At 40.5% G+C, this 22,386-nt stretch overlaps 1 protein-coding gene across 1 annotated transcript; it reads right to left on the bottom strand.

Annotated features, from left to right (window-relative positions):
• Positions 1–1,073: 1,073 nt before the first annotated feature.
• On the bottom strand, positions 1,074–21,647 carry GPR68 (G protein-coupled receptor 68). The gene is made up of 2 exons (XM_075031075.1): positions 21,557–21,647; positions 1,074–3,985 (listed from the first exon to the last, which is right to left on the bottom strand). Exon 2 carries the CDS (start codon positions 3,842–3,844, stop codon positions 2,777–2,779), a length of 1,068 nt encoding a protein of 355 aa, XP_074887176.1. The 5' UTR covers positions 3,845–3,985; positions 21,557–21,647; the 3' UTR covers positions 1,074–2,776.
• Positions 21,648–22,386: the final 739 nt, after the last annotated feature.

Genomic DNA, 22,386 nt, shown 5'->3' with positions numbered 1-22,386 from the left:
CAGAACCCACAAAATGAAACTGGCATCATTTAAAAATGTCTATTTGGGAAAAGATGCAGCTGATTTCCTTCTCTGTGTGGTACATGCTCAGTAGGTTACTGACATATTGCACTAACAGGTGCAATGTATATTATTCTTTCCAAACACTAACTTTTGTCAAAAAAACTTCATTTAGTAAGCTTTTGCTCTTTTTTCCCCAAAATACAAATTTTAACAGTCAGATTTCATTAAGAAATATCAAATGTAATAATTTATTTGTTTTCTTCTCTAATGTGTGTTTTTAAAATCCCTTCTTGTGTGCAGTCCCAAGCACTGTATTTAATCCAATAGCAATGTGTAGCATATCTCTGGCAACCGTAGTAGGACCCCTGATTGACTATGTTCTGGCTGAGATGGAAAGAAAAGCTCAGAGTGTTCTTTACCTTCCTCCCATATTGGTTACAGTTCTGCAGCCTAAGCATAATAGTTACAATATAGAAAGAATTGATAAAATAGTGACTTCAGAAAAAAAAAAAAAAAAAGAAAAAATCTCCCCCTTCTCTTGCGGGTTAGCAGGTTAAATATTGAGAACTGTAGCAGAATGCTGGACCGTTGCACAAGTTTCCATCTGATTTTAAACTGCAGCAGCTGACCAAAAGCTGACCACATCAAAGTACCGAATCAAATAAAACTTAATCCCTCAGATGGCAATTCAATGTAACTTGGCATGCTCTGCATTCTAGCTAATTTAAACAACGTGGATGACTGTAAAGAAGTAAAGCATAAACAGGACAACAAATATTTCATCTTAGAACAAACTACGTGCGTGTCTTACGGCCTGCCAGGTCATGGGAGTCCATGTAGTTGGCTCAGTGCTGAACAACATACAAGCACGGCATTATGGCAGTCGGGAGTCCCTGCCTTACAACCCCGTTGATACAGACATGAGATTAGAGGGAGGATTTTGAGAAAGTAAAGCTAAACAGCACTAACAGTCAGAAGAAAAAAATGCATATATAAGGTCATCCAGTTTGGTGAATGGTCTAAGTATAAAGAAATGTAAAATAATTAAACAAACCAAATGTTAACCTAAGCAAACCTAATCCCCTCCTGGGAGTGCGGACATGAATCCTTTCTGCCACAGGAGGGAGGGAGGAGAGGATCTGTAGTCTCACAAAGAGAAACTGTGGGCCAAAGCCATTAAGATAGTTATTTCAAACACAGAGTGAACAAATATGGGAAGAAAATAATAGAAACATTCTTTATTAAACATATCCCCTAATTATTTCTAATAGCGCACTCTCAAGGTGGTTTCCAGAAAACTGTTAGAATATGTTCCTTTTAGAAACTGATGACAAGCAAGGCTGTGTTACGACAACATATTTCAGATACCAGGAGTAGGCTGTCTGTCTAGAGAATCTTTTGACATTTAAAAAAAAAGAAACAAAACTGATTATACTGCTGGAAGTTACCAGCTCCAGGTTGCAGAGAGAGAGGTGTTTCAGGAAAAATTTGAAACCAGGGAAGTGAAAGGACAGGGCAGTATTCATGGTGTAACAGTTACAGATAGAAGAAGGTATGATGAGCAGATCACAAAGAAGAATCATACAGGATTAATTAGTATAATAAAGACGAAAAAAACCTAGAGAGGAGATGGTGGTAGAAACAATACTATAGAGCACAACTCCTACATCTTTGACTGCCATTATCTCCACTTATTCCTGTATTTTATTTCTATCTAAACCAGGAAACATAGATCATTCATACATCATATTTCTGATTTTGTATTTACTGAACAAGGAGCAAATCCTAAAAGCTATAGTATCTGTGGGAGAAAACAGAGTTTAAACAGAATCCATGTAACAGTTTCCCTAACAAATGCATTGTTATTTAATTGCCTCCATGTTCTATGCTGCACAAGACACACGAATTGCAAAGGACACAATCAAAACCTTAGCAAGGTGTAGTATTATTTAGATGTAAGTAAATTTGTCTTTGAACACAGTGACACAGAAAAGCACATGGGTTCAAAGCACCTCACGTACCACCAACCTCCTGTTCTTTTCCAAGTCAACAGACCAAATTATTTATCCCCATCGGAGCCAAGTGTTCCCATACCTCTGAAAGTCAATAGGAGCTTTATGATGAGGTTCAACAGTCTGAGATTCAACAGTTAATCAACAGGCTAAAGGTCTCAGCAGATGCTAAGTTCCTTGTGCATGTTCTCCCAGAACATCTGACATTATTGGACTGGTTGTTTTAGGAGGCTGGTTCTGGCACAGTCTCTGCAGGCCTTGAAACTGGCTGAAGGAGAAGTTATTCCAGAGAGTTACAGAAATGTTGCAGAAATGCAATTTTTTTTGTATTTTTTCTTTTTAAAAATACATATTGGGACAATTATTTTGTTATATCTCCAACCTTTTTGACGGATGATGACAGCTTGTAGGTAATTATTTTCTCTAGATGCTATGGGGGCAAAGAGAAAGCAGTCAAAGATGAATTCAACAGAACCACATGCCATGAGTACTAGCTTATTCCAGTCAATGCAGTCATCAAGAAAACAGGTTTTGAGTGGTACCACAATGACAATAGACGCGTAATTGTTACTGAACTGACTTAGCATGTGCTTTCCTCACTATTGCCAAGGTCCAAGCACCTCTGGAAACAACCTCACTGTACTGCGTTGCTAATAAGCCTTTGGGAGGTAACACTGTTGTAATACACGGATAAATCAGACGGATACACAAACACAGCCATAACTGCAGATTTTAGATTAATGTCCTTTTTTTGATGAATGCTACAGGCTGCCCATGTTAGTTGTGGAGGAGTCCTTCAGTCCAGTATCATCATGTGATATTTGTAATAACCCTGGTTGCTGTGGCCTGCTGGGAGTTTCTGGAGCATTCAGCGGAAAGGATTCCTTCGTCTCAGTCCTCAGACACCCTAAACATGTTAAACAAGAGTCTCGCATCTTGGCAAAGTTCTGGGAAGTGCTTTCACTGGAAAAACAGTACAATACTGGATCAGCAACACAATTAAAAGTAGTCAACAGGAGAGAAACATGGTAAATATTAAATATTTTCTCAGCAAATAGGCAGTTGTTCTCCAACAAGCTGCGAACCACAAGTAGGATGTGGTATGGTCCAAAGCAAACTAAAAAAATTAAAACAGTGCTTGAAACCAGTCGTTTAATCTGGATTTTCTTCTTCTTTTGAGTGCCGTGACTCTTATGGACAACTCGTAAAATCCCACAGTAAGAGAAGGCCAGCAGAAAGAAGGGGAAAAGGAAGCCAGCAGAGAAGCGGTAGTAATTGACATTGTGCTCCCATTCTTTGATGGGGTAATGCTCGAAGCACACCACGTGGCTCTCAGCATCCATACTGATCTCCCCATGCGTAAAGACAAAGCAGCATGTCATTATTTCTTTAGTCCAGATAATAATGCTCACAACCGCAGCAGCCTTCATTGTCCGAAACTGTTGAAAACGAAAAGGGTGCACTACTGCGAGATAGCGGTCAATGGAGATGCAGCAGAGGAAGCCCACACTGATATAGATATTCTCATACAAGAGGATGCCACAAATTTTGCACAGGAGCTCATTGTAGGTCCAATTGTCATGCTGTAAAACATACTGAAGCCAAAATGGCAAAGAAAATATGTAGAGCAGGTCTGCTACAGTTAAATTGCAAAGGTAGATACCCAATTCATTTTTAGCCTTGATCTGTAAATACCCATAGTACAGTGACAGGCAGTTAGCTGGCAAGCCTAATATAAATACAAATATGTATACCACAGGGGATAATGTCTGGTGGATATCATGATTAATAGTGCAATTCTCAGTTGCATTCTCTGTGAAATTCACCATCTTCTAGCTCTCCCCGTGTATCACTCATCAGGGTCTCAAATGAATAGATGTAAAATTTAATTTCATCCAGTTTCATGTATTGCTTATTTCTTCCACAAACCTTTAGGCTGAAGTGATGTCTTGCTGCAGGATGTTAATAACCTGAAGGTAAAAAACATGAAAATCTTCAGAAGGGATATGACTGTCAAATATATAGTACAGTTTTCAGTAAGCTGCCTTTTCCTAGCCCTAAATTTCTCACAGTCTTTGATAGAAGATAAAGCCTGTTTGGGAAATCATGATTCTTATGAGTAAGCCCTAGTACTTACCAGAAAAGTACTAGAAAATTTTGTGTCCAAGAATGCCAAAGCAAATTACAAACATTTGTTGCTTTAGCTTTGCAAGTATCTAAAAGGTGAAGAAATATCATTTCTGTTTTGCAGATGAGGCACAAAAGCAGTAATCTGATTTGTCCACAATGGAAAAAATGTCTCTGCCAAAAAAGCAGTCCCCTCAGATGTGCTTAAAGGATGCAGGGTGCACAAAACAGTTGATTTTTAATTTCCATTTCTCAAATTTCCCTTCAGATACAAGATACCATGGAATATGCAGTTCAACCCATCAGGATGAAAAAAATTGAATTTTTAGCAGTCTCTCTTACAGTTACTTGTAAACACAATTCTGAAAGCAAGCTGTCTTTCTCTGTCAGAAGGACACTGTAAAAATTTGGTACAATGTATCCCAATGGTCTCAGTCCTACAGGATATGCTATTACAGATTCCTTATTTGCCATCAACTCTCAAAAACACTCATTTACTGTTACTACTTATACATTTGTAACTTTTCATCTTCATTGAACACGAATATAATTGTTTTCACCTGAAGAATCTTCTATAATCCAAGCACATACCCATACAAACCATTCCTATACTATCACTATTACTATTTAAGACACTTAGAAAAATCAGTGCTGACAGTAGGTTAGCACTCAATTCAACTAGGACAAGTGTTCAGCCTTGAGCCAGCTCACAGTGGTTAAACCCTCGACTAAATGAAGTATCACATTCAGCATTTTATCATCTCATGCGATATATTCACATTGGCACAAATGCTCAGGACTGGAAAACAGCAGGGCAAACTGCGCCCAGTTTGAAGGGGATGTGTTTTACCTGATGATGCAGAACAGCGAGACCGTATTTCTTTCAATCTCTTCCCAGAAAATGCACAGTTGTAGTGTATAGTTTTGTAAGGTTAACAGTTTGTGTACTCTTTCTACAGCTTCAGTTAATATGGATTCAAAAAGAGACAGCACTATCCAGGGACAAAGATAAGGTCTTGTTGCTTTTTCCTGTTTATTATCCTTGTTTGTATTTTTGGCATCATCTTCTGTCCTGTCCAGGAACATACAATTTTTTCCAAGGCAACCCTTATGAAAACATGACCACACTACAGTAAAATTACTGTCAGCTGCACCATTTGAGGATGTTACTGTCAAATAATTTTTTAAAATAAATATTTTTTTTAATAGTGGTGGGCTTTACTCCTGTAGAAATTGAAAAGAAAATCACATCGTTTAGGCCAGAAAAGAATTGCCTGGCTGAAATAAGTGACCAAACCTGCAAAGACTTTCAGCATTAAGCTTCAACCAGTATAGCACAGTCCCACAGAAATCACAGCAAACTTAAAGACACATGTAAATATTTAAGAATTAGAATGTGTTATTCATTCCTTTGCTTTTCCTCTTTCTCTTACCAATAGACAGAACATCAGCCCTGGTTTTGGTGGAAGTATTCTTGGGGATCTCAGAAACATTTAGTCATGAAACAACAGACTCATCTCTCTCAAAAACTCATCTCTCTCAAAACCTCTAATTTCATTGTCTGATGCAACTTGTATGAAAGACTGGTCAAGTCTAACACAGCACAAGCTTTGCTAGACTCACTCTTACGCAGCTCCTTTGTGGGTTAAGAGACTCACCCCCTCCACTGTGGGTGGCACAATAGTTATAAGGGGTAAATCAAGGACAGCAGGAGAAATGCTGCTTAAGGGACCCCATCACAGATACCTATGGTTCAGTTTGAAGTTTGCTCCAAGAGACTGCCATAACCTTCCAGCAGAATAATGATGACAACATTAGCAGCGCAGACAGGTACAGCAGAGATTAATCACTAAAGTTATGTACAAATTTCCCAAAGGACTGTACTTAGGGGCCATCAGGTCTCCTGTAACACTATCCATTTTCTAAATGGCTTCATAACCATCACGCAGCTCTTCTGTCTACGGGACACCTGGCTACACACTTGCAAGGACAGCACACAGAATCTTTGCTGAAGCAGGTTTGATAACCTACTTACCTCACCCCAGCTTTTCCAATCCACAGCTCCAGGCCAAATACAATTGTATATGAGTTTGTGTTTGATACCATTTCATTTCTGTATAATAATTTGGTGACTTTTACATATAAGAGTTTGCCTGCACAGGATGATTGGCACACCTAGTTATAGTCTAAAATACCTAAAAATCTGGGATCTACCATCTAATCGACCAATTAAAAGTGTCGAGTCAGTCTCCAGCTCCTGTTGATGAAGCCAAATAGTAATTCAAAAGCTGTCAACAATTTTGAAAAGTCTAAACTGTCTTTATATGTCTAGCATAGTTCAACAGTGCTGAGTTTTGTTCAGCGTTGCCCAGTGAGTCAATATGGATCACAGCATGAGAAAAAGCAGATGTACTCTAAAGTTGCACTGTTTTTTGAAAATGTTTCTTTTCCTCTAAGAACTCAAAATGTTTTTATTAAGTTATGTTTATGTGACAGAGAACATGACTGTAAAAACAATTTCTGGTTAGCTTAAAAGTCTTGCCAGAATGCAGAAAGTGAAGGAGACGGCAAAAGTCTTACTGATATGACATTATGCTAATATAATATAGAGTTATTATTACAGCAACATTTCCTGCTCCTGGAGCAAGTGCTGGAGTGGGGTGTTTCAGGGGGCAGGAAGAGAAGGCTGACTGTTAAGAATCTCTTTGCCTTATGCTAACAAACCCTCCCCCATTTCAAAGATGGGGATGAAAAACAAAGGTCCAGATTCTTGCTTTCGCAATAGCTGGTTTATATTGCCCTCCTGGTAAGCGGCAGCAGTAAGCCAAGAAATCCTTCCCTCCTTTCAGCCTCCTCAGTGCGTGGGCTCTGGGACACCTTTGTGCCCTCTGGCCCCCAGTGACTGGCTAGGGACAGGCTCAGTAGCCAAATGGGAAATATAAAGGCAGTTCACTTTTCCCTCAACACCAAGTACACTAAACATTGCTCTGCACTGGCCAGGGAGTGAAACTGTATGATACCAGCATTGTTGGAAAAGCAAAGTACTGCGACAACAGTGTTAAACAGATAGGTGCCCAAGAGCCCACCCTGTTATTAAGAACATAATACACGATACATTTCAAGCTGTCTGGAAAAGTGTAAACTGAAGGAAAGGTGATGCAGGGTATGGGAGAGAAAAGATGAATAGCTCCCCCATTACTTACTGACCTCGTCTGGATAGGAGGAGGAGAAAAATTTAAAAGTTGCTGTATGAAAAACATCTGGGGTGCAGATAATCAAAAGCTGAAAGCAGTTACAAATGGGAACACACAAGCATTCCTTTTAGACAGCTTTAATATGGAAATAGTGCAGCTGTGTCATTTTTTAGAGTGTAGTTTGTGTAACACCTTCAGTATCATGCGTCTGCAGACATTTCCAGGCAACATTTCTCTCTCATATATGCCCATATCTTTTAGATGATACCCATCTAAGCCCAAGTCTTGGAAACAAATTAGAAGACTCTCACCATCTACATGAGCTCTAAACAATTCTCTTGTTCCTGGATGAAAAATAAAGCCAAGGATCCCTGGGCTTCAGAGAGCTTCACTTTTTCTTGGTTTAAATGAGCCAACTTTCATTACTCACTGGACAGTTCAACAACAGGTTCTTTTCTTTCCAAACTCATTTGTGCTTCAACTGTTGACAAAAATAGGACTATCCCCTGCACCATGAACCATGGAGCAGCTTATGTGTTAAGCGCTGTCTGCTGGTGTCACCACGGGAAACAGCTCAGAGCCACTTACAACAACAGCCTCTTCAGCTACGTCTGAGTACTTGTATGGAGCCTGGGTGGGTTTTTTCAGTTTCAATGAACATTGCTACAACTTTCCTCATAAGAAATCTGTCTGCAATTAAATCTACACATTTTTAGCAGAGACAGATGGGACTATGCCAATGGACTTTCTTATAGGCATTTGCAAAAGTTGTGCACACAGTTTGTCTTATCCACAAAGCACTTGTTTCTGTGAACAGGGAGCATAACGTGGTCATCTGCCTTTATGTGACAGCAGCTCTGTTTAATCTGTCCCTGCACCTGTCATACACCGCAGACAGGCTTGACTCACTTGGCTGTCATAGCAGGACTTGGACTGTGCTACATATGTCGGAACCGTAAAACTGAGGTTGTTTCAGTTTAAGATTTGGTTCAGATCCTTACCCACACAAACACCAGCCTGAAATTCACACACTAAGCTTCCCCCAACACTTGACGGTTTGTCAGCTTTGTTTCATCCTGGTTCACAAAGCCTGGAAGAATAAGGTCAGGTAAAGAGGCTGGGAAGCAATGACCAGCAGCATAGACTAGGGACCGGTCAAACAATATAAAATGGACAGAAACTGGCTTATATCCTCAGAGCAAGTTTAAAAAAAAAAAGTAGAAGAAAGTGGAAACTGGGGTGCGTGACTGAGTATGAGGAAATGGTACAATGATGTTTGGATTCAATCAGAAGAATTATGATTTAAAAGAAGGACCTGTTGGAGCAGGTCCAGAGGAAGGCCACAAAAATCATCAGAGGGCTGGAACACCTCTTTTATGAGGAAAGGTTGAGAGAGTTGGGGTTGTTCAGCCTGGAGAAAAGAAGGCTCCGGGCACACCTTATAGCAGCCTTCCCGTACCTAAGAGGGGGCTTATAAGAAAGAAGGGGACAGACTTTTTAATAGGGCCTGTAGTGATAGGTCAAGGAGTAATGTCTTTAAACTGATAGAGGGTAGATTTAGATTAGATGTAAGGAAGAAGTTTTTTACTGTGAGGGTGGTGGGGCACTGGAACAGGTTGCCCAGAGAGGTTGTGGTTACCCCCTCCCTGGACGTGTTCAAGGACAGGTTGGATGGGGCTTTGAGCAACCCAATCTAGCAGAAGGTGTCCCTGCCCATGCCATGGGGGTTGGAACTAGATGACCTTTAAGGTCCCTTCCAACCCAAACCATTTGATGATTCTAAAAGGGTCACAAACAGAAAGAGCCATAAAAGGCAATGAAGGATGTTTCTGTTAACACACTAGAAAAGGAAGGGTAAAGACAGACGAGTACATGTGATGCACAAGCACTAATTATAGATCTAAACATAGCTGAAATATTTGCTGTTATTTTTTATTTCATTCTTTAGAACCAAAATTGTGACCCAGCACCTAACAAAATTGTTTTTAACAGTAGGATGTGGGCATAGAAAAAATAGATAAGGAAAGGCTAACAGATACTTTGAAAGTCTATGTACACTCCAAGGGAATTACCTAAAGCCATTTGTGAACTATTGCTGATGATGTTTCAGAAATTATGGCGGACTGGGGTACAACGAGCATAACACCTGCCTTGTGAAAAGAGTAGTTGGAGGATTATACACCAGTCAGCCTAGCTTCAACCAGAACAAGTCATCAGACAATCAATACACATATCCATGCATTTACAGAAGTGACTCACAACTGCAGAGACTCACGCCAAATGAGTTCCTGCCATACTTCAGGAGAAGATGAAGTTGGGCTGGGGTTGGCACCTGCGCTTCACACCCTGTCTCGGAAAGATGGGAGAAGATCTGACCCTCAGTCCTTCCTGCTTTCTGTAGGAGGACCATCACAGGCATGGATGGGCTCTATTTGCTCTGCAACGTGCAGCCTTACCAGGCTGCAGATCCTGTTGCTGCTCCAGTGACCAGAAAGCAAAGGAGAGTTGGAAGGGATAAAAGACAGTAGTGGAAGCTGGTCCCATCTCCCCTGAATAATCCATGAACCTGTTGTTTTCCCTCCCTGCTGATGATCAGTCTTGCCCCACACAGAATCACACCAAATATCACCCCAGTCACGTCAGTACCGCAGCTCCCAGAAACTACCTGCTACAGCTGAGTGCCATCCCTGTCCTCAGAGCCTCTTCAGCCTGATATCAGACATGACAGCCTCCTTCTCAACAGTTTTCAGCTCCCATGATACCTAAACGATTCCTTTCTCACACAGAGCCCCCACGCACCAGGGCTATTGATGCAGAGGGGGAAGGCAGGACTTGAGGAGGAATAGAGTCAGCAGCTGCATTTCAGGGCTTGTGAAAGCCAGGGAAGGAACAGGGTGGTGGAAGACACAGAAGCAGCAAGGGCAGCAATGCTGCAGCCAAACAGCTCGGAAGGCTGCTTTAGAGATGCTACTGCAGTAAGAGACATACGATTCAACAAGAAACAGTAGTGTCAGACCAATCTCATTTCTGTCTTTGATGAGGTATGTGGCTGAAGAGCTAGACAGCAACAAGCGTAATACATCTTGATTTTATGAAGACTTTTGACACATTCCAATGTACATTCTCATTAACACCTGAGAAACTGTAAAGGCATTATGTACTGCTCAATGTGTTACATGACCACACTCAAAAAGCAGCCACCTGTGAGTGTGTAACCTTTTCTGCCCTTTCCAGGATGCTAGACAGTATTTTAATCTATTCATAATTTCATAATTTCTATCCCATTCAGAATGGGATAGAAAATGCACTTACTAAATCAGCAAATGATACTGACTTGGGAAGGAGTATATAACGCAAACAGGATTTAAGGTGATCTTGGTCTGAAAACAAAACAAAATCCTTTGAGGGCAAATGTAAAATTACTGCACTTGGAAAGAAGAAAATCAGATTGTCAGTAAGCAATAGGGAATATCTGGCTATGCAGCAGGATGGATAACAATGCACTTGGGTTCACTCTGCTACTGCTGAGAAGAAAAGAATTACAGTGGGATGCAGTACTTAAAGGACACGAAATCTGGTGTCCTATCTACTCGTGACTGGTGATGTCTCTGGAACCTTTTGTACTCTAAGAAATACACAGGCAAATTAGGAGAAGTCCAAATATTTTGGGCAATTAAATGATATAATCTCCATCTCTCTGTCTTCACAAATTCAGAATCATATTCCCTTACAGACAGGAGTTCCCTGAAGGTGTTTGTGAAGCACTCAAATGTCCTACCAATGACTGCCATACATAAAACAAACAAATGGATGATGGGCACATTTATTAGAGGTGGAAACAATTCTAGTGAATAAGGTATTTTATCCTTGTTCATCAGTTGGGATTAGACAACATATTACATAGCGACTCACAGGGGCACGATGCAAAGCCATGGAAATACACTGCAAAGCTGCAGCAATGTGATACTTGGTCCGCAAATCAAAGAAAAAGGGTCCTGTCAGCTCTGGAAGAAACCCAGGGTAATGCCAGTCTACTGCATTATGTTTCTACAGGAAAGGTGCTCAGATTTGGCTCAAACACCTCAGCAAGGCACTGGTTTTGTTGAGTTCAAACAGAGTTGGCATGGCTCATATTGAGACAAAAGTCCAGTATAAATAACAATTCTATTCATTAAAGATCATAGCCTGGTTTAAATATGCAAGTGGCCTAAAAATGAAGTTGCACTAGAGACCTTAAGATTTTTAATTCCCAACCCTAGTGTACTTGACTATGATGGTCACCTTCTTTTAGTGCCGCTCATTTTATGTGCAGCATCAATGTATCCTTTCAGGGCATAGAATTAACTTATCTACTGACCTTACCATGTATTTTTAAATTGGATCAGTTTCTAAACTATTCTCAGCAAATCTGGAGTTAAACATATACCACTTTAAAGACAGATACACACTGCCTAAGAGTACAAATTATAAGTCACTACAGCAGGAAGTGTGCAGAAATATTGTTTTTGTCAAACCTCTGTATGAAGAGCAGTTGGCTGCAAGGAGTTTTGTTTCTGTTTTCTGCTGGTTTTGTTGTTTGTCAAGCAGAAAGGTTAACTCTCTGCTATACTTACTTTCCTTTTTTTTTTCTGTCTGTTTTTTTGCATTAGAACAAACTCTCTATGTTCTTCTCTTTGAAAGACTGTCTTACTGGAGGCATACAGTAAATAAAGGACTGTATCTTTTTAAACTTCAGAAACCATCTTATGTACATTGGGGAAAAAAAGGCAAAAACTCAATTTACCCCTAAACTGAATTCCCTTCTAAAGTTAATTTAGGCCTATACCAAACCCATTCAGTGTTTGTTAACTTGCAAGTGGACCCTCCTAACATGAACCTCTGTGTCCAATAATTAGTACTCTCTGTATCTGTTTCAGTGGGAGGAAACCACAAAAGTTTTCTGTAAATTACAAATCACTTTACTTTTGTCATTATTGTATGACTCCATTTATAAACCTATTGTCAAAGAAGGAAGCCAGCAACATTTTTTTGGAACCCACATAAACAAAAGACTAATTAGTCACCGATGTCCAATTTTCCCTAACAGACACGCAATTATTCACAGCATTGCGTAAATCACTCCATTTACTCGAACCTTGATATCCTTGGAATTTGTCCCAACTTCCTCATTCCTGCTTACCAAATTTCTCCGAAGTCTGAAGTAAGCTAGTTACATTAAATATTTCATCTCTAAAACTTCAGATGCCACCTGGCCCACAGTGGTGGGTAGTTGAGGATTTCATGCCCTCAACTTGTAAAATTCGTCATTAGGAATTGATCATGTGGATTTGAGTTCACGTTAAAATACTTGAACCACAAATCTTTTTTTTCTCATAGTGAATTCAGTGCTTGTTGAAAGCATTAAACTGGACATCACCATAAGCTGAGAAATTTTACCTGTGCAGCCTAAGATAAGCAGTGTGGGCTGATGAACATAATGCAGCTAGAAGCCAATTAAGATAGCCCATGTATATTAGCCACGTAATTAATTAAAATAATTTAATGACCTTTAAATCTAGTTCCAATGCTCATTTCTGATCAGTAATGACATGGTAATGTAATTTAATCTTACAAGTGCCCTGGCCCGCAGATCATGAAGATCTATAAGGAATAGCTGAGTCAGTATGGATCACGAACCTAAATGTTCTATATTCAACCCACTTTGTAAGTCAAACAAACAAACTCTCAGTTAAGCAGGAAGCCACCTAGAAACCAAGCAGCCGAGCACTTCTGAATGGCCATAAGAGAGCTAAGGTGCCACACACCAGTAACTTGTAATAACACATAACCCTGTAGGCTACACTGGGAGAGGTGACAGGGAGGACTTGCTGAAACACAAAATTTACATTCCTGGAAAATGTCAAAACTTCGGAAAAAAATGCCCTGAATAACCAAGGAGGTTATCATCCTAGGCTCACATTTGTCATTTTAGTTAGAGCACCTAATGTTCAGCTTCTTTCTTACCTGATGTGCAAACTGCTGTATACAACATATTACATATTTCTATATGATATGAGAAGTCAGTAATAAAGCATATCCTATTTTACAGTAGAACACCAGGAAGGATGTGGGGGTTCCAGAGGTCACATACTGAACTAAAGTTAACAACACACTTTTACAGAACACACACACACACACATACCACATTGGGATGCCTCAGCAGGCTGTAGGTACTACCTCTCCATCCTGGGCACCTCTATAAGGCTCTACAGAGGTGCATGGATCCTCTGGGATCCGCTGGCCATGGTCAGGAGAAGTGCAGGGGAAAGGTCAGAGGTCTAGCAAAGCCAAAGATTGAGGGAGTCGGGCTTGTTTAGTCTAAAGACGACCAGATTGAGGGCAAACACAGCAACAACCTTCAATCACATTAAAGATTGTTGCAAAGATGAGAGAGGCTGGGTTAAACACCATGAAAAACTTTCCACTAACAAAGGTAAGTGGAACACTGGGATAGATGCTCTCAGGACCTTCCCATTCTGTTCTCCAGTATTTTTTGCCAGGTGATATGACACAACTCATCCCTCTTAGCAACATGCAATAGCATGGAAACAAATTGTATAAATCTGACATGAAGTAAAATAATTTCCACAAAGGAATTTTTTTTGAAACAAATCATCATTTTCCAATGATTTTTTATGAAATGTTTCTCATTTTGAAAGTTTTTTCCTAGAAATGAAAGCTATCTTGAAGTGAAATCTATGACTTCCCATGCACAAAAACTAATGCCAAAAAATTCCCTGTTCTGCTGCTGCACATTTTCATTTCTGATTTTTATGACTTCAGACTTCTTAGATGAGCCCTGCACATATGAAGGACAACTTGACATGAAGGGTATGGAAGGCGGATAGGATAATAAGCACAGTTAGTCCAATATCTCAGATTACTTCTTATTCTTTATCTAGGATTAGGGTGTTTTTTACCAAATGCAAGGTTTGAACAAGTGGCTGAACACACGAAAGTGCTGAAAAGAAACAACACTTTGGAAAATCCCTGTTTATGGTAATAAGAAGTTCATACAATGTGTAATTTCAGGCAAGCAGTCCAAGTGGTATCGCGGAGGTGAATCACATAACAGGAATTAGTCATGCCATAGCTGCCTCAAAGCTCTTAAAAATGACCCTCATCTGCCCCCTCCTTGCTGCTGTTAAAGATCAGCCAGGTGGCTGACATGACCCTCCAAGTATTTAACCGCTGAACTATTGTGACTAGCTCCTACCCACAGAAGACATCTCCCTGAGGCTTTGTGGATGACTTGCTTGAGTACAGGACAGTGGGTGGAGGAAAACACATCACACCACTTTCTGCAGAAATCTTAAATCACTGTATTCCTCAGAGAAGAACTCCAGGTCTTCCTTTCCCCTCAACTAAAACCTCAGCCAAGTCAACCTCCCTCTCCCCAACAACCCTCCATGACACAGAAGCCAAAGCACCGTCCTGTCTCTATTGCACAAGGAGCAGGCAAGTAAGTAATGATCAATCATAGACAACAGAACTGTTTATAATCCTGAATCTGTGCGCTGATCCTTATTTAAAATGGTAATGCAAGAAAAGCTAAGATTAAGCAGGTCTTACTGATCAGAAGCCACATAAGCCATGATCAACATGCAATATTACCAGTAAGGAACAAGGACTGGAACAACTGTGTTGTAGCCTGGGATTGAGAAATAGGAACTTCACCCTTCTGAACTAAATGAGTTCTGATTCATTTTACCATCTACAGCCTTGGGGAAAATCACTCTTCTGATTCATTTTCCCAAACTCTGTATTACTGCCTTTTTTGATGCTGCAGCCTGCTCTGACACCAGCACTGTGCTCCATCAGGTGACACCAGATGTCTTGCATAGAAATCAGTGACTTAAGGTTTAGGTCACATCTGTATTGCATTCCAATGATTTTTGCCTGCCTTGGTTTGCCAGTGTGCCCCTCCACCCCTGCCATACAGCCCCTGCTTTACAGAGTGAAGCCCAAAGGGAGCCATGGCCCTGTGGGAGTCACCTCACAGATTTCTCAGCAGCCTGAGAACAGCCCACCCCTTTACAGCACATGGGCCATAGCATGCTGCTGGCATCCCATACTGGTCAGCATTCACTCACCAAGGCTGAGCAAAACAAGTCAGCTGTTAGCCTGTACCTTTGCCCAGATGCTTATGGCACTATGCAGACAGAGTCAATGTGTATACTGAGAGCAACTTGCTCTTTGTACCCATATGCTCTCACAGAAAGGGGAGGGAATGCTGACAATGTGCAAGGCAGTCCCTTCTGTCAAGCCTCCCCAGCATCACTTGCTGGTTACAGAGGAAAGTTTTTGTTCAAAAACTAACAAGTTGGAGACCAAAGCAGGGACCAAATTATCTTTCTGCTTGCACCTTTTATAATGCCACTGCCTCCAGACAGAACAAGGTATAATTAAACCCAAGTCTCAACACACCATACCCTCCAAACAGAACTATCTCATTAACCAAAAGTAGTTTGGAAAGCAACCAAATATCCATCTGCACAATTTTTTCTCCTCCTTTAGTGACAGTTCAGTGGATAGAACTGATTTTGCAGTGCTGCTGACAAGCAATAGCTCAGGACATCAATAATCAATGTTTGACTAATAACGTTTGACAAATAGCAAAGGCTGTCTGAGAGAAAAATTTTGCTTGCTAGGTCTAACTGAGATGCGGTTGAAACTCTGCCATGTCTAAAGAGACTGAGCACATCATCTTTTCAAGGAGAATGTTAACATTTTCATTATTCCAAGCATCAGCAAATAATGATACATTCAATAAAGTCATCTCTCTTTTAAATGCTATTTTCTGCATATATGATTCAGTTTATGATTCATTTTGTACAGCAAAAGTTTTAAGACACAGTAAAGTGAAAAGCTGTTTACAATATTTGGAGATTTTTCCCTTCCTCCCCTCATTTTTCTTTGACTTCATTCTCTTTCTTCTGTTTAGATGTCTTTTAATCAAAGAGATTAAATTCATCATAGGACAGAAGCCTGTTCAGCTGAAGCACTTAACATCGTGTGCACTGTGACCATTTAAAACTGGAATAATCCTTTTGTGTCTTTGTACTATGTTTCTGTTTCTGGCTTACACTGATCCCCATCATGCATTTCAAATATGTTTCTGTTCAAGATCCAATTCTTTCTAGTCTAGCACACCATCCACCTTTCCATGCACTGCTGTTTATGAGTCCTCATTTCCTTTCAGATTCAGTTGAGTCTTTTTTGACTCCTGTTTTGTATTTCTGTATTTCTTCCTTGGATCTAGCACTGGGGAGAGGTTGGGGTGGGGAGCGCACATGCATTTGTGCATGTTTTCAAATAGTTCCCACCTAGCCTGTAGAGATTTAACTCTTCTAAGCTATCCCTTTTTGCTGCCTTTATTTAAGCTTCCTCCTTTTCTGCAGTTTCCCTTTTGGAGATTAACCAAGTTTCCTGTAGATCTAAGTCAATATTCGCATGCAAGGTGTGTTCTCCAGTGTTATTTCTCAGACTTCTCACGATTATGTAGAAGCAGTGTGCCTTGCAGAAGGTTTTCCTCTGTGCTGTTTCCCTCATTGTTGCTCTTGCTCCCTAGATGACTATTGAAAACTTCAGTCCTTTCTTTTTTTTTTTTACTTGAGGATATAGAACTCCAACAACCTAGCTCCCAATGGATAAATCATTCTAAACAAAGTGCTAGCATCTGTATCTGCAGGCTTGCTTACATTTTCATTTCCTGAATTTTCATTTCCTAAATTCTTTTAAAAACTTCTTTTAGTACTCACTTGATTTGAAGTGCCAGTGTCTTGCTTTCATTAAGATTTAAACAAAGCCTGGCCTTCCCTTATTCCTGAGTGTCCCCATTTCCCAATGTATATGAATTTGTCTTCCCTCCTCCATTTTCTTAGTCATACCTTGAAACTGCTTCTCTCCATACCTCTGTCAGGCCTTGCATATGGTGCAAGAAGCCTTCCTCAGCACAGTGGTGCTGAATTCTCGTACTTCAGTGTCCTTCCTAAGAGCCTAAATGTTCTTTCCAGCACCTCTCCATCCCACCCTTTGGATGACACTGGCATCCACACAAGCAGTGACTGCCCCCCTCCCCTGTGTCAGAGCCCTGTCAGGTTTGCCATCTCTCTCCTGGGAGACAAATCTCAGCATCCTGCCTGGAGGCACAAACTCAGCCATCCATATGCTTGAAAACCAACTGACTCTTCTCTAATCTTCTTTTAAAGAAAATTGGGAGGAACAACTTGCCCATAATAATGGTATTAATCTGGATAAAAGAGGTTAAACACAAAAATTGAAAAAAATAATTGAAGAACCATGACCTCACAGAAATTAAAGAAAAACCTTCTTTAATAGTACCAGAAAAGCAACACACAGCAAAAGCAACAACCTTACTGTAAACGATTCACGCTTCCCAACATGTGTCTGTCTGACTAGAGAAAAGGGAGAGAATCAAATACTCATTACTGGGGAGTTCTGACAAGCTCTTGGGCAGGAGATAGAAAAGCTGGCACAGAAGATGTGGGATTCCAAACTGGAGAGCTGCTCAGAAATCCAGGTCCTGCTCTGGGGTGGAGGTGTAAGACCATCTCTGAAATTTGGACACAAGTTCAAATTCCAAATAATAATGTCCTGACATGATAAATTAAGGGATTTCAGTTTAAGCCTCTTGTGAGATTAAAAGACAATTGCTATTTTGAAAGCTATGTCTGATCACTTCTTAAACATGGAGCATAAAACAGATACATCCTCTATTTAGATATGTGCATAGACACTAAATCATTACCCACCACAGAGTAAAAATTTTCCTTCTTTCTTTGGCAGATGGAAGACAAAATGTTTCCAGATATAAAATGATCAAATTCTAATTGTTACTAAAATATTGAGTTATAAGAAAGCCAAACCAAGAGATCTCTGTAATAATATTTCCATTCTTCCTTACTGATATTGCCCATTTTAGCATTTTATTCAGGTGCCATTGAAGTGAATTAAGTTTGATAGCATTTGCTTTTGTAATGCAATCATTTTTGATCTCCCCTTCCTCTGCTAGCTATCTAACCTCTCTTCAAAGCTATGTGTCTTTACCATCCACCCATAGCAAACAACATGAGAAAAAGGAAGCTTGAATTCTTGCGGAATAAAGCAACCATGTTCAGAAATGAGAGATTAGGCTCATCCTAGCAGCAATAGCTGTCCGTAGCAATTTTTGAGTGGAGAATGTCAGGAGGACATCTCTCGTGGAGTGACAGTAACAGCAGCAGAGTGCCCTTTCCATTACCTGTAGACCAGATCAGGTTTGCATTTCTATTCGCCTCTGGCATGGTGACAGATCTGAGCCTAAGCAACCCCAGATCAAACTCCAAGACAACCCAGCTGGAAACAAATCTGTTGCCACAGAAACAATTTCTGGCAAGAGGGCTCCATGGAGAGGAACAGAGTATACTTTCAGGTGAGCCTATTTCTCAATCTCCCTCTAACAGTGTTTTAAACCTATTATTTAGTCTTTTTTTCTTTTTCAGATTAGCTACAGCTTCCGGATGAAGTGCCTAAAAAGTTATCCTTTTGCTACCTGGTAGATTAACAGAGTTCAGAGTGTGGTTTCTAGTGGAGAAAAAGGAATTACAGTGAATGTATCCCTCAGAGAATAAACTGCAATATTGTTCTTAGCTGCTGATGATTACTAATACCCTCACTTAAAATTATTGGCTAGTTTCTTCTAAACATTAAAGCTGTTCTGTGTCTTTTCAAAACCAATTGCCATCAGCTGTCAGGGACAGCAGCTCTGCAAATGCTTCAGCTGGCAGAATAATTCATAACAAGCATTAAAAGCCACTCAGAATAAGCTTTATAGGAAAAACAAACCTCTTAGAGGAGACATTCAGCTAATTACAAGGTAATGAGCCTCACAAGGCCGCCACCTCTGGAGTTCTCTTTCCACAGTTCTTCACTTAAAAATAATTAGCAAGTTGTGTAAATGTCCTTGTGAGTCTGAAATAACTTTTTCTTTGGTTATCACCACACTGACACAAGAATAGCCAGCAGGAGTGAAGCCCCAGGGCAACATGAATGCACCCTCAGGTCAGATCTAGAAAAACTGGTAGGGAAAAAAATTTCTTCTCTGTGTGCTGTTCAATGGGATGCCAAGAAAACTTGCAGTTACAGCATCAGCTGGATAATCTGAGTGACAACAACCACAGGGCTGATTAGGGGAGGAAAACTTACATTAATGCCCACATCTTTTTACACCTGGCCCCATGCAACTGTGCTCAGCCACAGGCAAGAAGTTTCCAGTCTGTCCAACCTCAGGAACCAGCCATCCCCCAGGCTCACCCTATTTGATGACATCTAGTATGATGACACCTATGTACACCTAGTTCAGCTGGGACTGACTTTCCTCCCTTCTCTCCCCTTTCTCCACATCTCCCTTCTCTCTTTTCCCACTGTCTAGGATTGCTTACACTCCTCAGGTCCCAGAACAAATTGAGTCAATTTTTGTCCGCCAGCCACAAACTGAGAAAAATACATCTCACTGCAGATGTCAAGTGAGATGAGGTTTTTTAATGAGATATTGGAACCGCCACTTCTTTCTTCATTTAAAACTGTGATATTCAAATCACAACACTGTGATGTAGACATTGTCACCCCCTCAGCTGTGCCCTGCTATCACAGAACAACATACTGGTCTGATTCTATAAATCCAACATTTTCTCATAGTGTACTTCCCAGACCACGGAAAGACTCCTAAAACTTTGGGGAAGTACCTTCTCTCTTATTATCTAAATTACAGCTGTAAAGCACCAACCGTAAAATAAGCTGGAAACAGCTACCTTCTGCCTTTTCTTTCATGTATTAGAAAGACCTTACAACTGCATGTGTAGAAGCAGCATGATATGGGGGAACAACACCATACTAGCAATAAGATTGGGAGGCAGAAGGACAGGGGTGAGGACAGTAAAAAACTTTGTTTCTTCAGAAAAGGAATGGAAGAGTGGGTGTCAAATACACAGGATTGACTCACTTTTACTGGCTTCTTGATTAAGGCAAATTTGAAAGAAGTGGTCAGACACTGTACACTTCTGAAGCCAGTGTGAACACAGGGTGCTAATGTGGAAAATGTCACGGAGGGAGCTGATTAACAGGCTGCTCAGAAAGTCCCGTAATGCCCACAATGACAGTGTCACGTCTTATGAGCCTACATGTAGCCATTTTTCCTTGCCTCACTGTTAAGTTTCCTTAAATTTTTATTAATAAATATCTGCATGTGTTCTGAACAGAAAAGGACAGGACAAGGCTGCTATATTCTTCTAAATTCTCTATTTCTCAGCTCCCCTCCCCACGCACACATAAAACTGATCACTCAGTGATTTACTTTCCTTGTTTCTTTACAAAGACTGTCAAGAACCAGAAAAATGTGCTCGTAAGACAGGCAACCTACAATAACGAACAAAGGTTTTAAATCTTATTAAAAAAAAGATAGATTCATTTCTGACCAAATGGATTTCACTTCACTAAACAAACCTTCAGATTTCTAGTTTCCCAAGTCAGGTTCTGAACAGCAGCAAGAAAAGTGGCTTACTGTTTGGAAAACATAGTAATGACATACTTTTGAGATACAAAGACAAAACTATATAGGTATACAGAGAGCACCTACACACCAAGGTGTGTGGTTTAACAGTTTCTTGTTAGGTGTAACTTTTGGCTTGTGTTCTCAGAGGAAATGAAGTATTTAAATCACTTAGCAGTCATCCAGAATAGCTTATATCTAGTCAATGTAAACAGTCCTGCTAAGTTCTCTGAAAATGACTACTGGAATTTAACTACTGGATATTGCTTTGGTTGCCTGCTGCAAACATGAAACAGTTTTTCAGTTTGTCTTCATTCCCTTTCATCGATACAACTTCAACATTGAGCTCTCACACCTAAGTATAACTGAAGAAAGTTTTTTTGGAAGAACTTTTATTCAAAGTTCCCACTAGTGGGAACTTGCCAAGGAAATTAATTTTGAAGTTGAGATTTTTATTTTTTTTTTGACACATTGCTTTACTTAAGTCCTTGGACTGCCTCATTGTTTTGCTTTAACAACCTAGCCAAAAAACTGTCCTGCCATCTTTCCAGGGGTCTTAACCTTGTATAACCTGGCTCAATGATGGAAAATTTCTTTGCTTCTAAGAATGAATAGATAAAAATGAAACTCACCTATGAGCAGAGTTTATGCAAAGAGGTTTTCCCTGCAGTGTGAAGAGCATGAAACTTCCCTTCTCCCAGCTCCTGCTCAGGCTGCTGGTGAGGCTGTCCTCCTCCCAGCTGTGAGCAAGGCTGTCGGTGAAACAGCACAGGGAAGGAGGAGGAGATTGTTTCAGCCCCTGTGCTCTTTATGGTTCAACTGTGAAGGAGTCAGCCCAGCCCAGCCCTCTCCTCCCTCACCCACTCATTCATAAAGGAAAGAGATGAGAGTGCCAAAAGCAGACACTAAATATGGAGATTGCAATGCACACAGAGCGGTGTTCACACCCAATACCTACCATCACAGATACCAACCAGCAGATAACTGCACTATGATCACAGCAGCTGGTGCAAAGCCCAAATACTGCTGCTTACAGCTCATCTAAACACACACAGACGTTGCCTCATGCAGGCATATTACAAAGTATACAGAGTGTTAGCGTTGTTATTAGTATTATTTACAGTAAGTTGTTTCTAGAGCTTGCTGAGATCAGACCTTCGTTATGTCCAAACACAGCAGAAGCTCATCTCTGCACAAGGGAGCATCTTCTCTGACTGTGCAAGAGCGAGGGCTGTGACGGGGGGGTTCCTTCCTCTCTTGTCTACACAGTAAGACTGACTGAGGCATAAACAGATCAAAGGGCTTGTGCAAGGTCATTCAGGAAGACTGTAGCAGATGTAAAAGCTGACCTCCTGCTAATTCACGCCACTGCTCTGATTCCCGCAGGGATGAAAGCTGACCCATGGGATATGTATTAAAGTGTCTGTCATTCAAACTGAAATGCACTACTCTTAAAAAACCA

The sequence above is a fragment of the Buteo buteo genome, chromosome 6 (genome assembly GCF_964188355.1).
Source record: "Buteo buteo chromosome 6, bButBut1.hap1.1, whole genome shotgun sequence".
Classification (NCBI taxonomy): domain Eukaryota; kingdom Metazoa; phylum Chordata; class Aves; order Accipitriformes; family Accipitridae; genus Buteo; species Buteo buteo.
This window is presented reverse-complemented; position numbering and strand designations above follow the sequence as displayed.

Bases quoted from the DNA above. Each gene is read 5' to 3' on its own strand.
- GPR68 (XM_075031075.1), bottom strand. From the start codon at position 3,844: ATGGTGAATTTCACAGAGAATGCAACTGAGAATTGCACTATTAATCAT.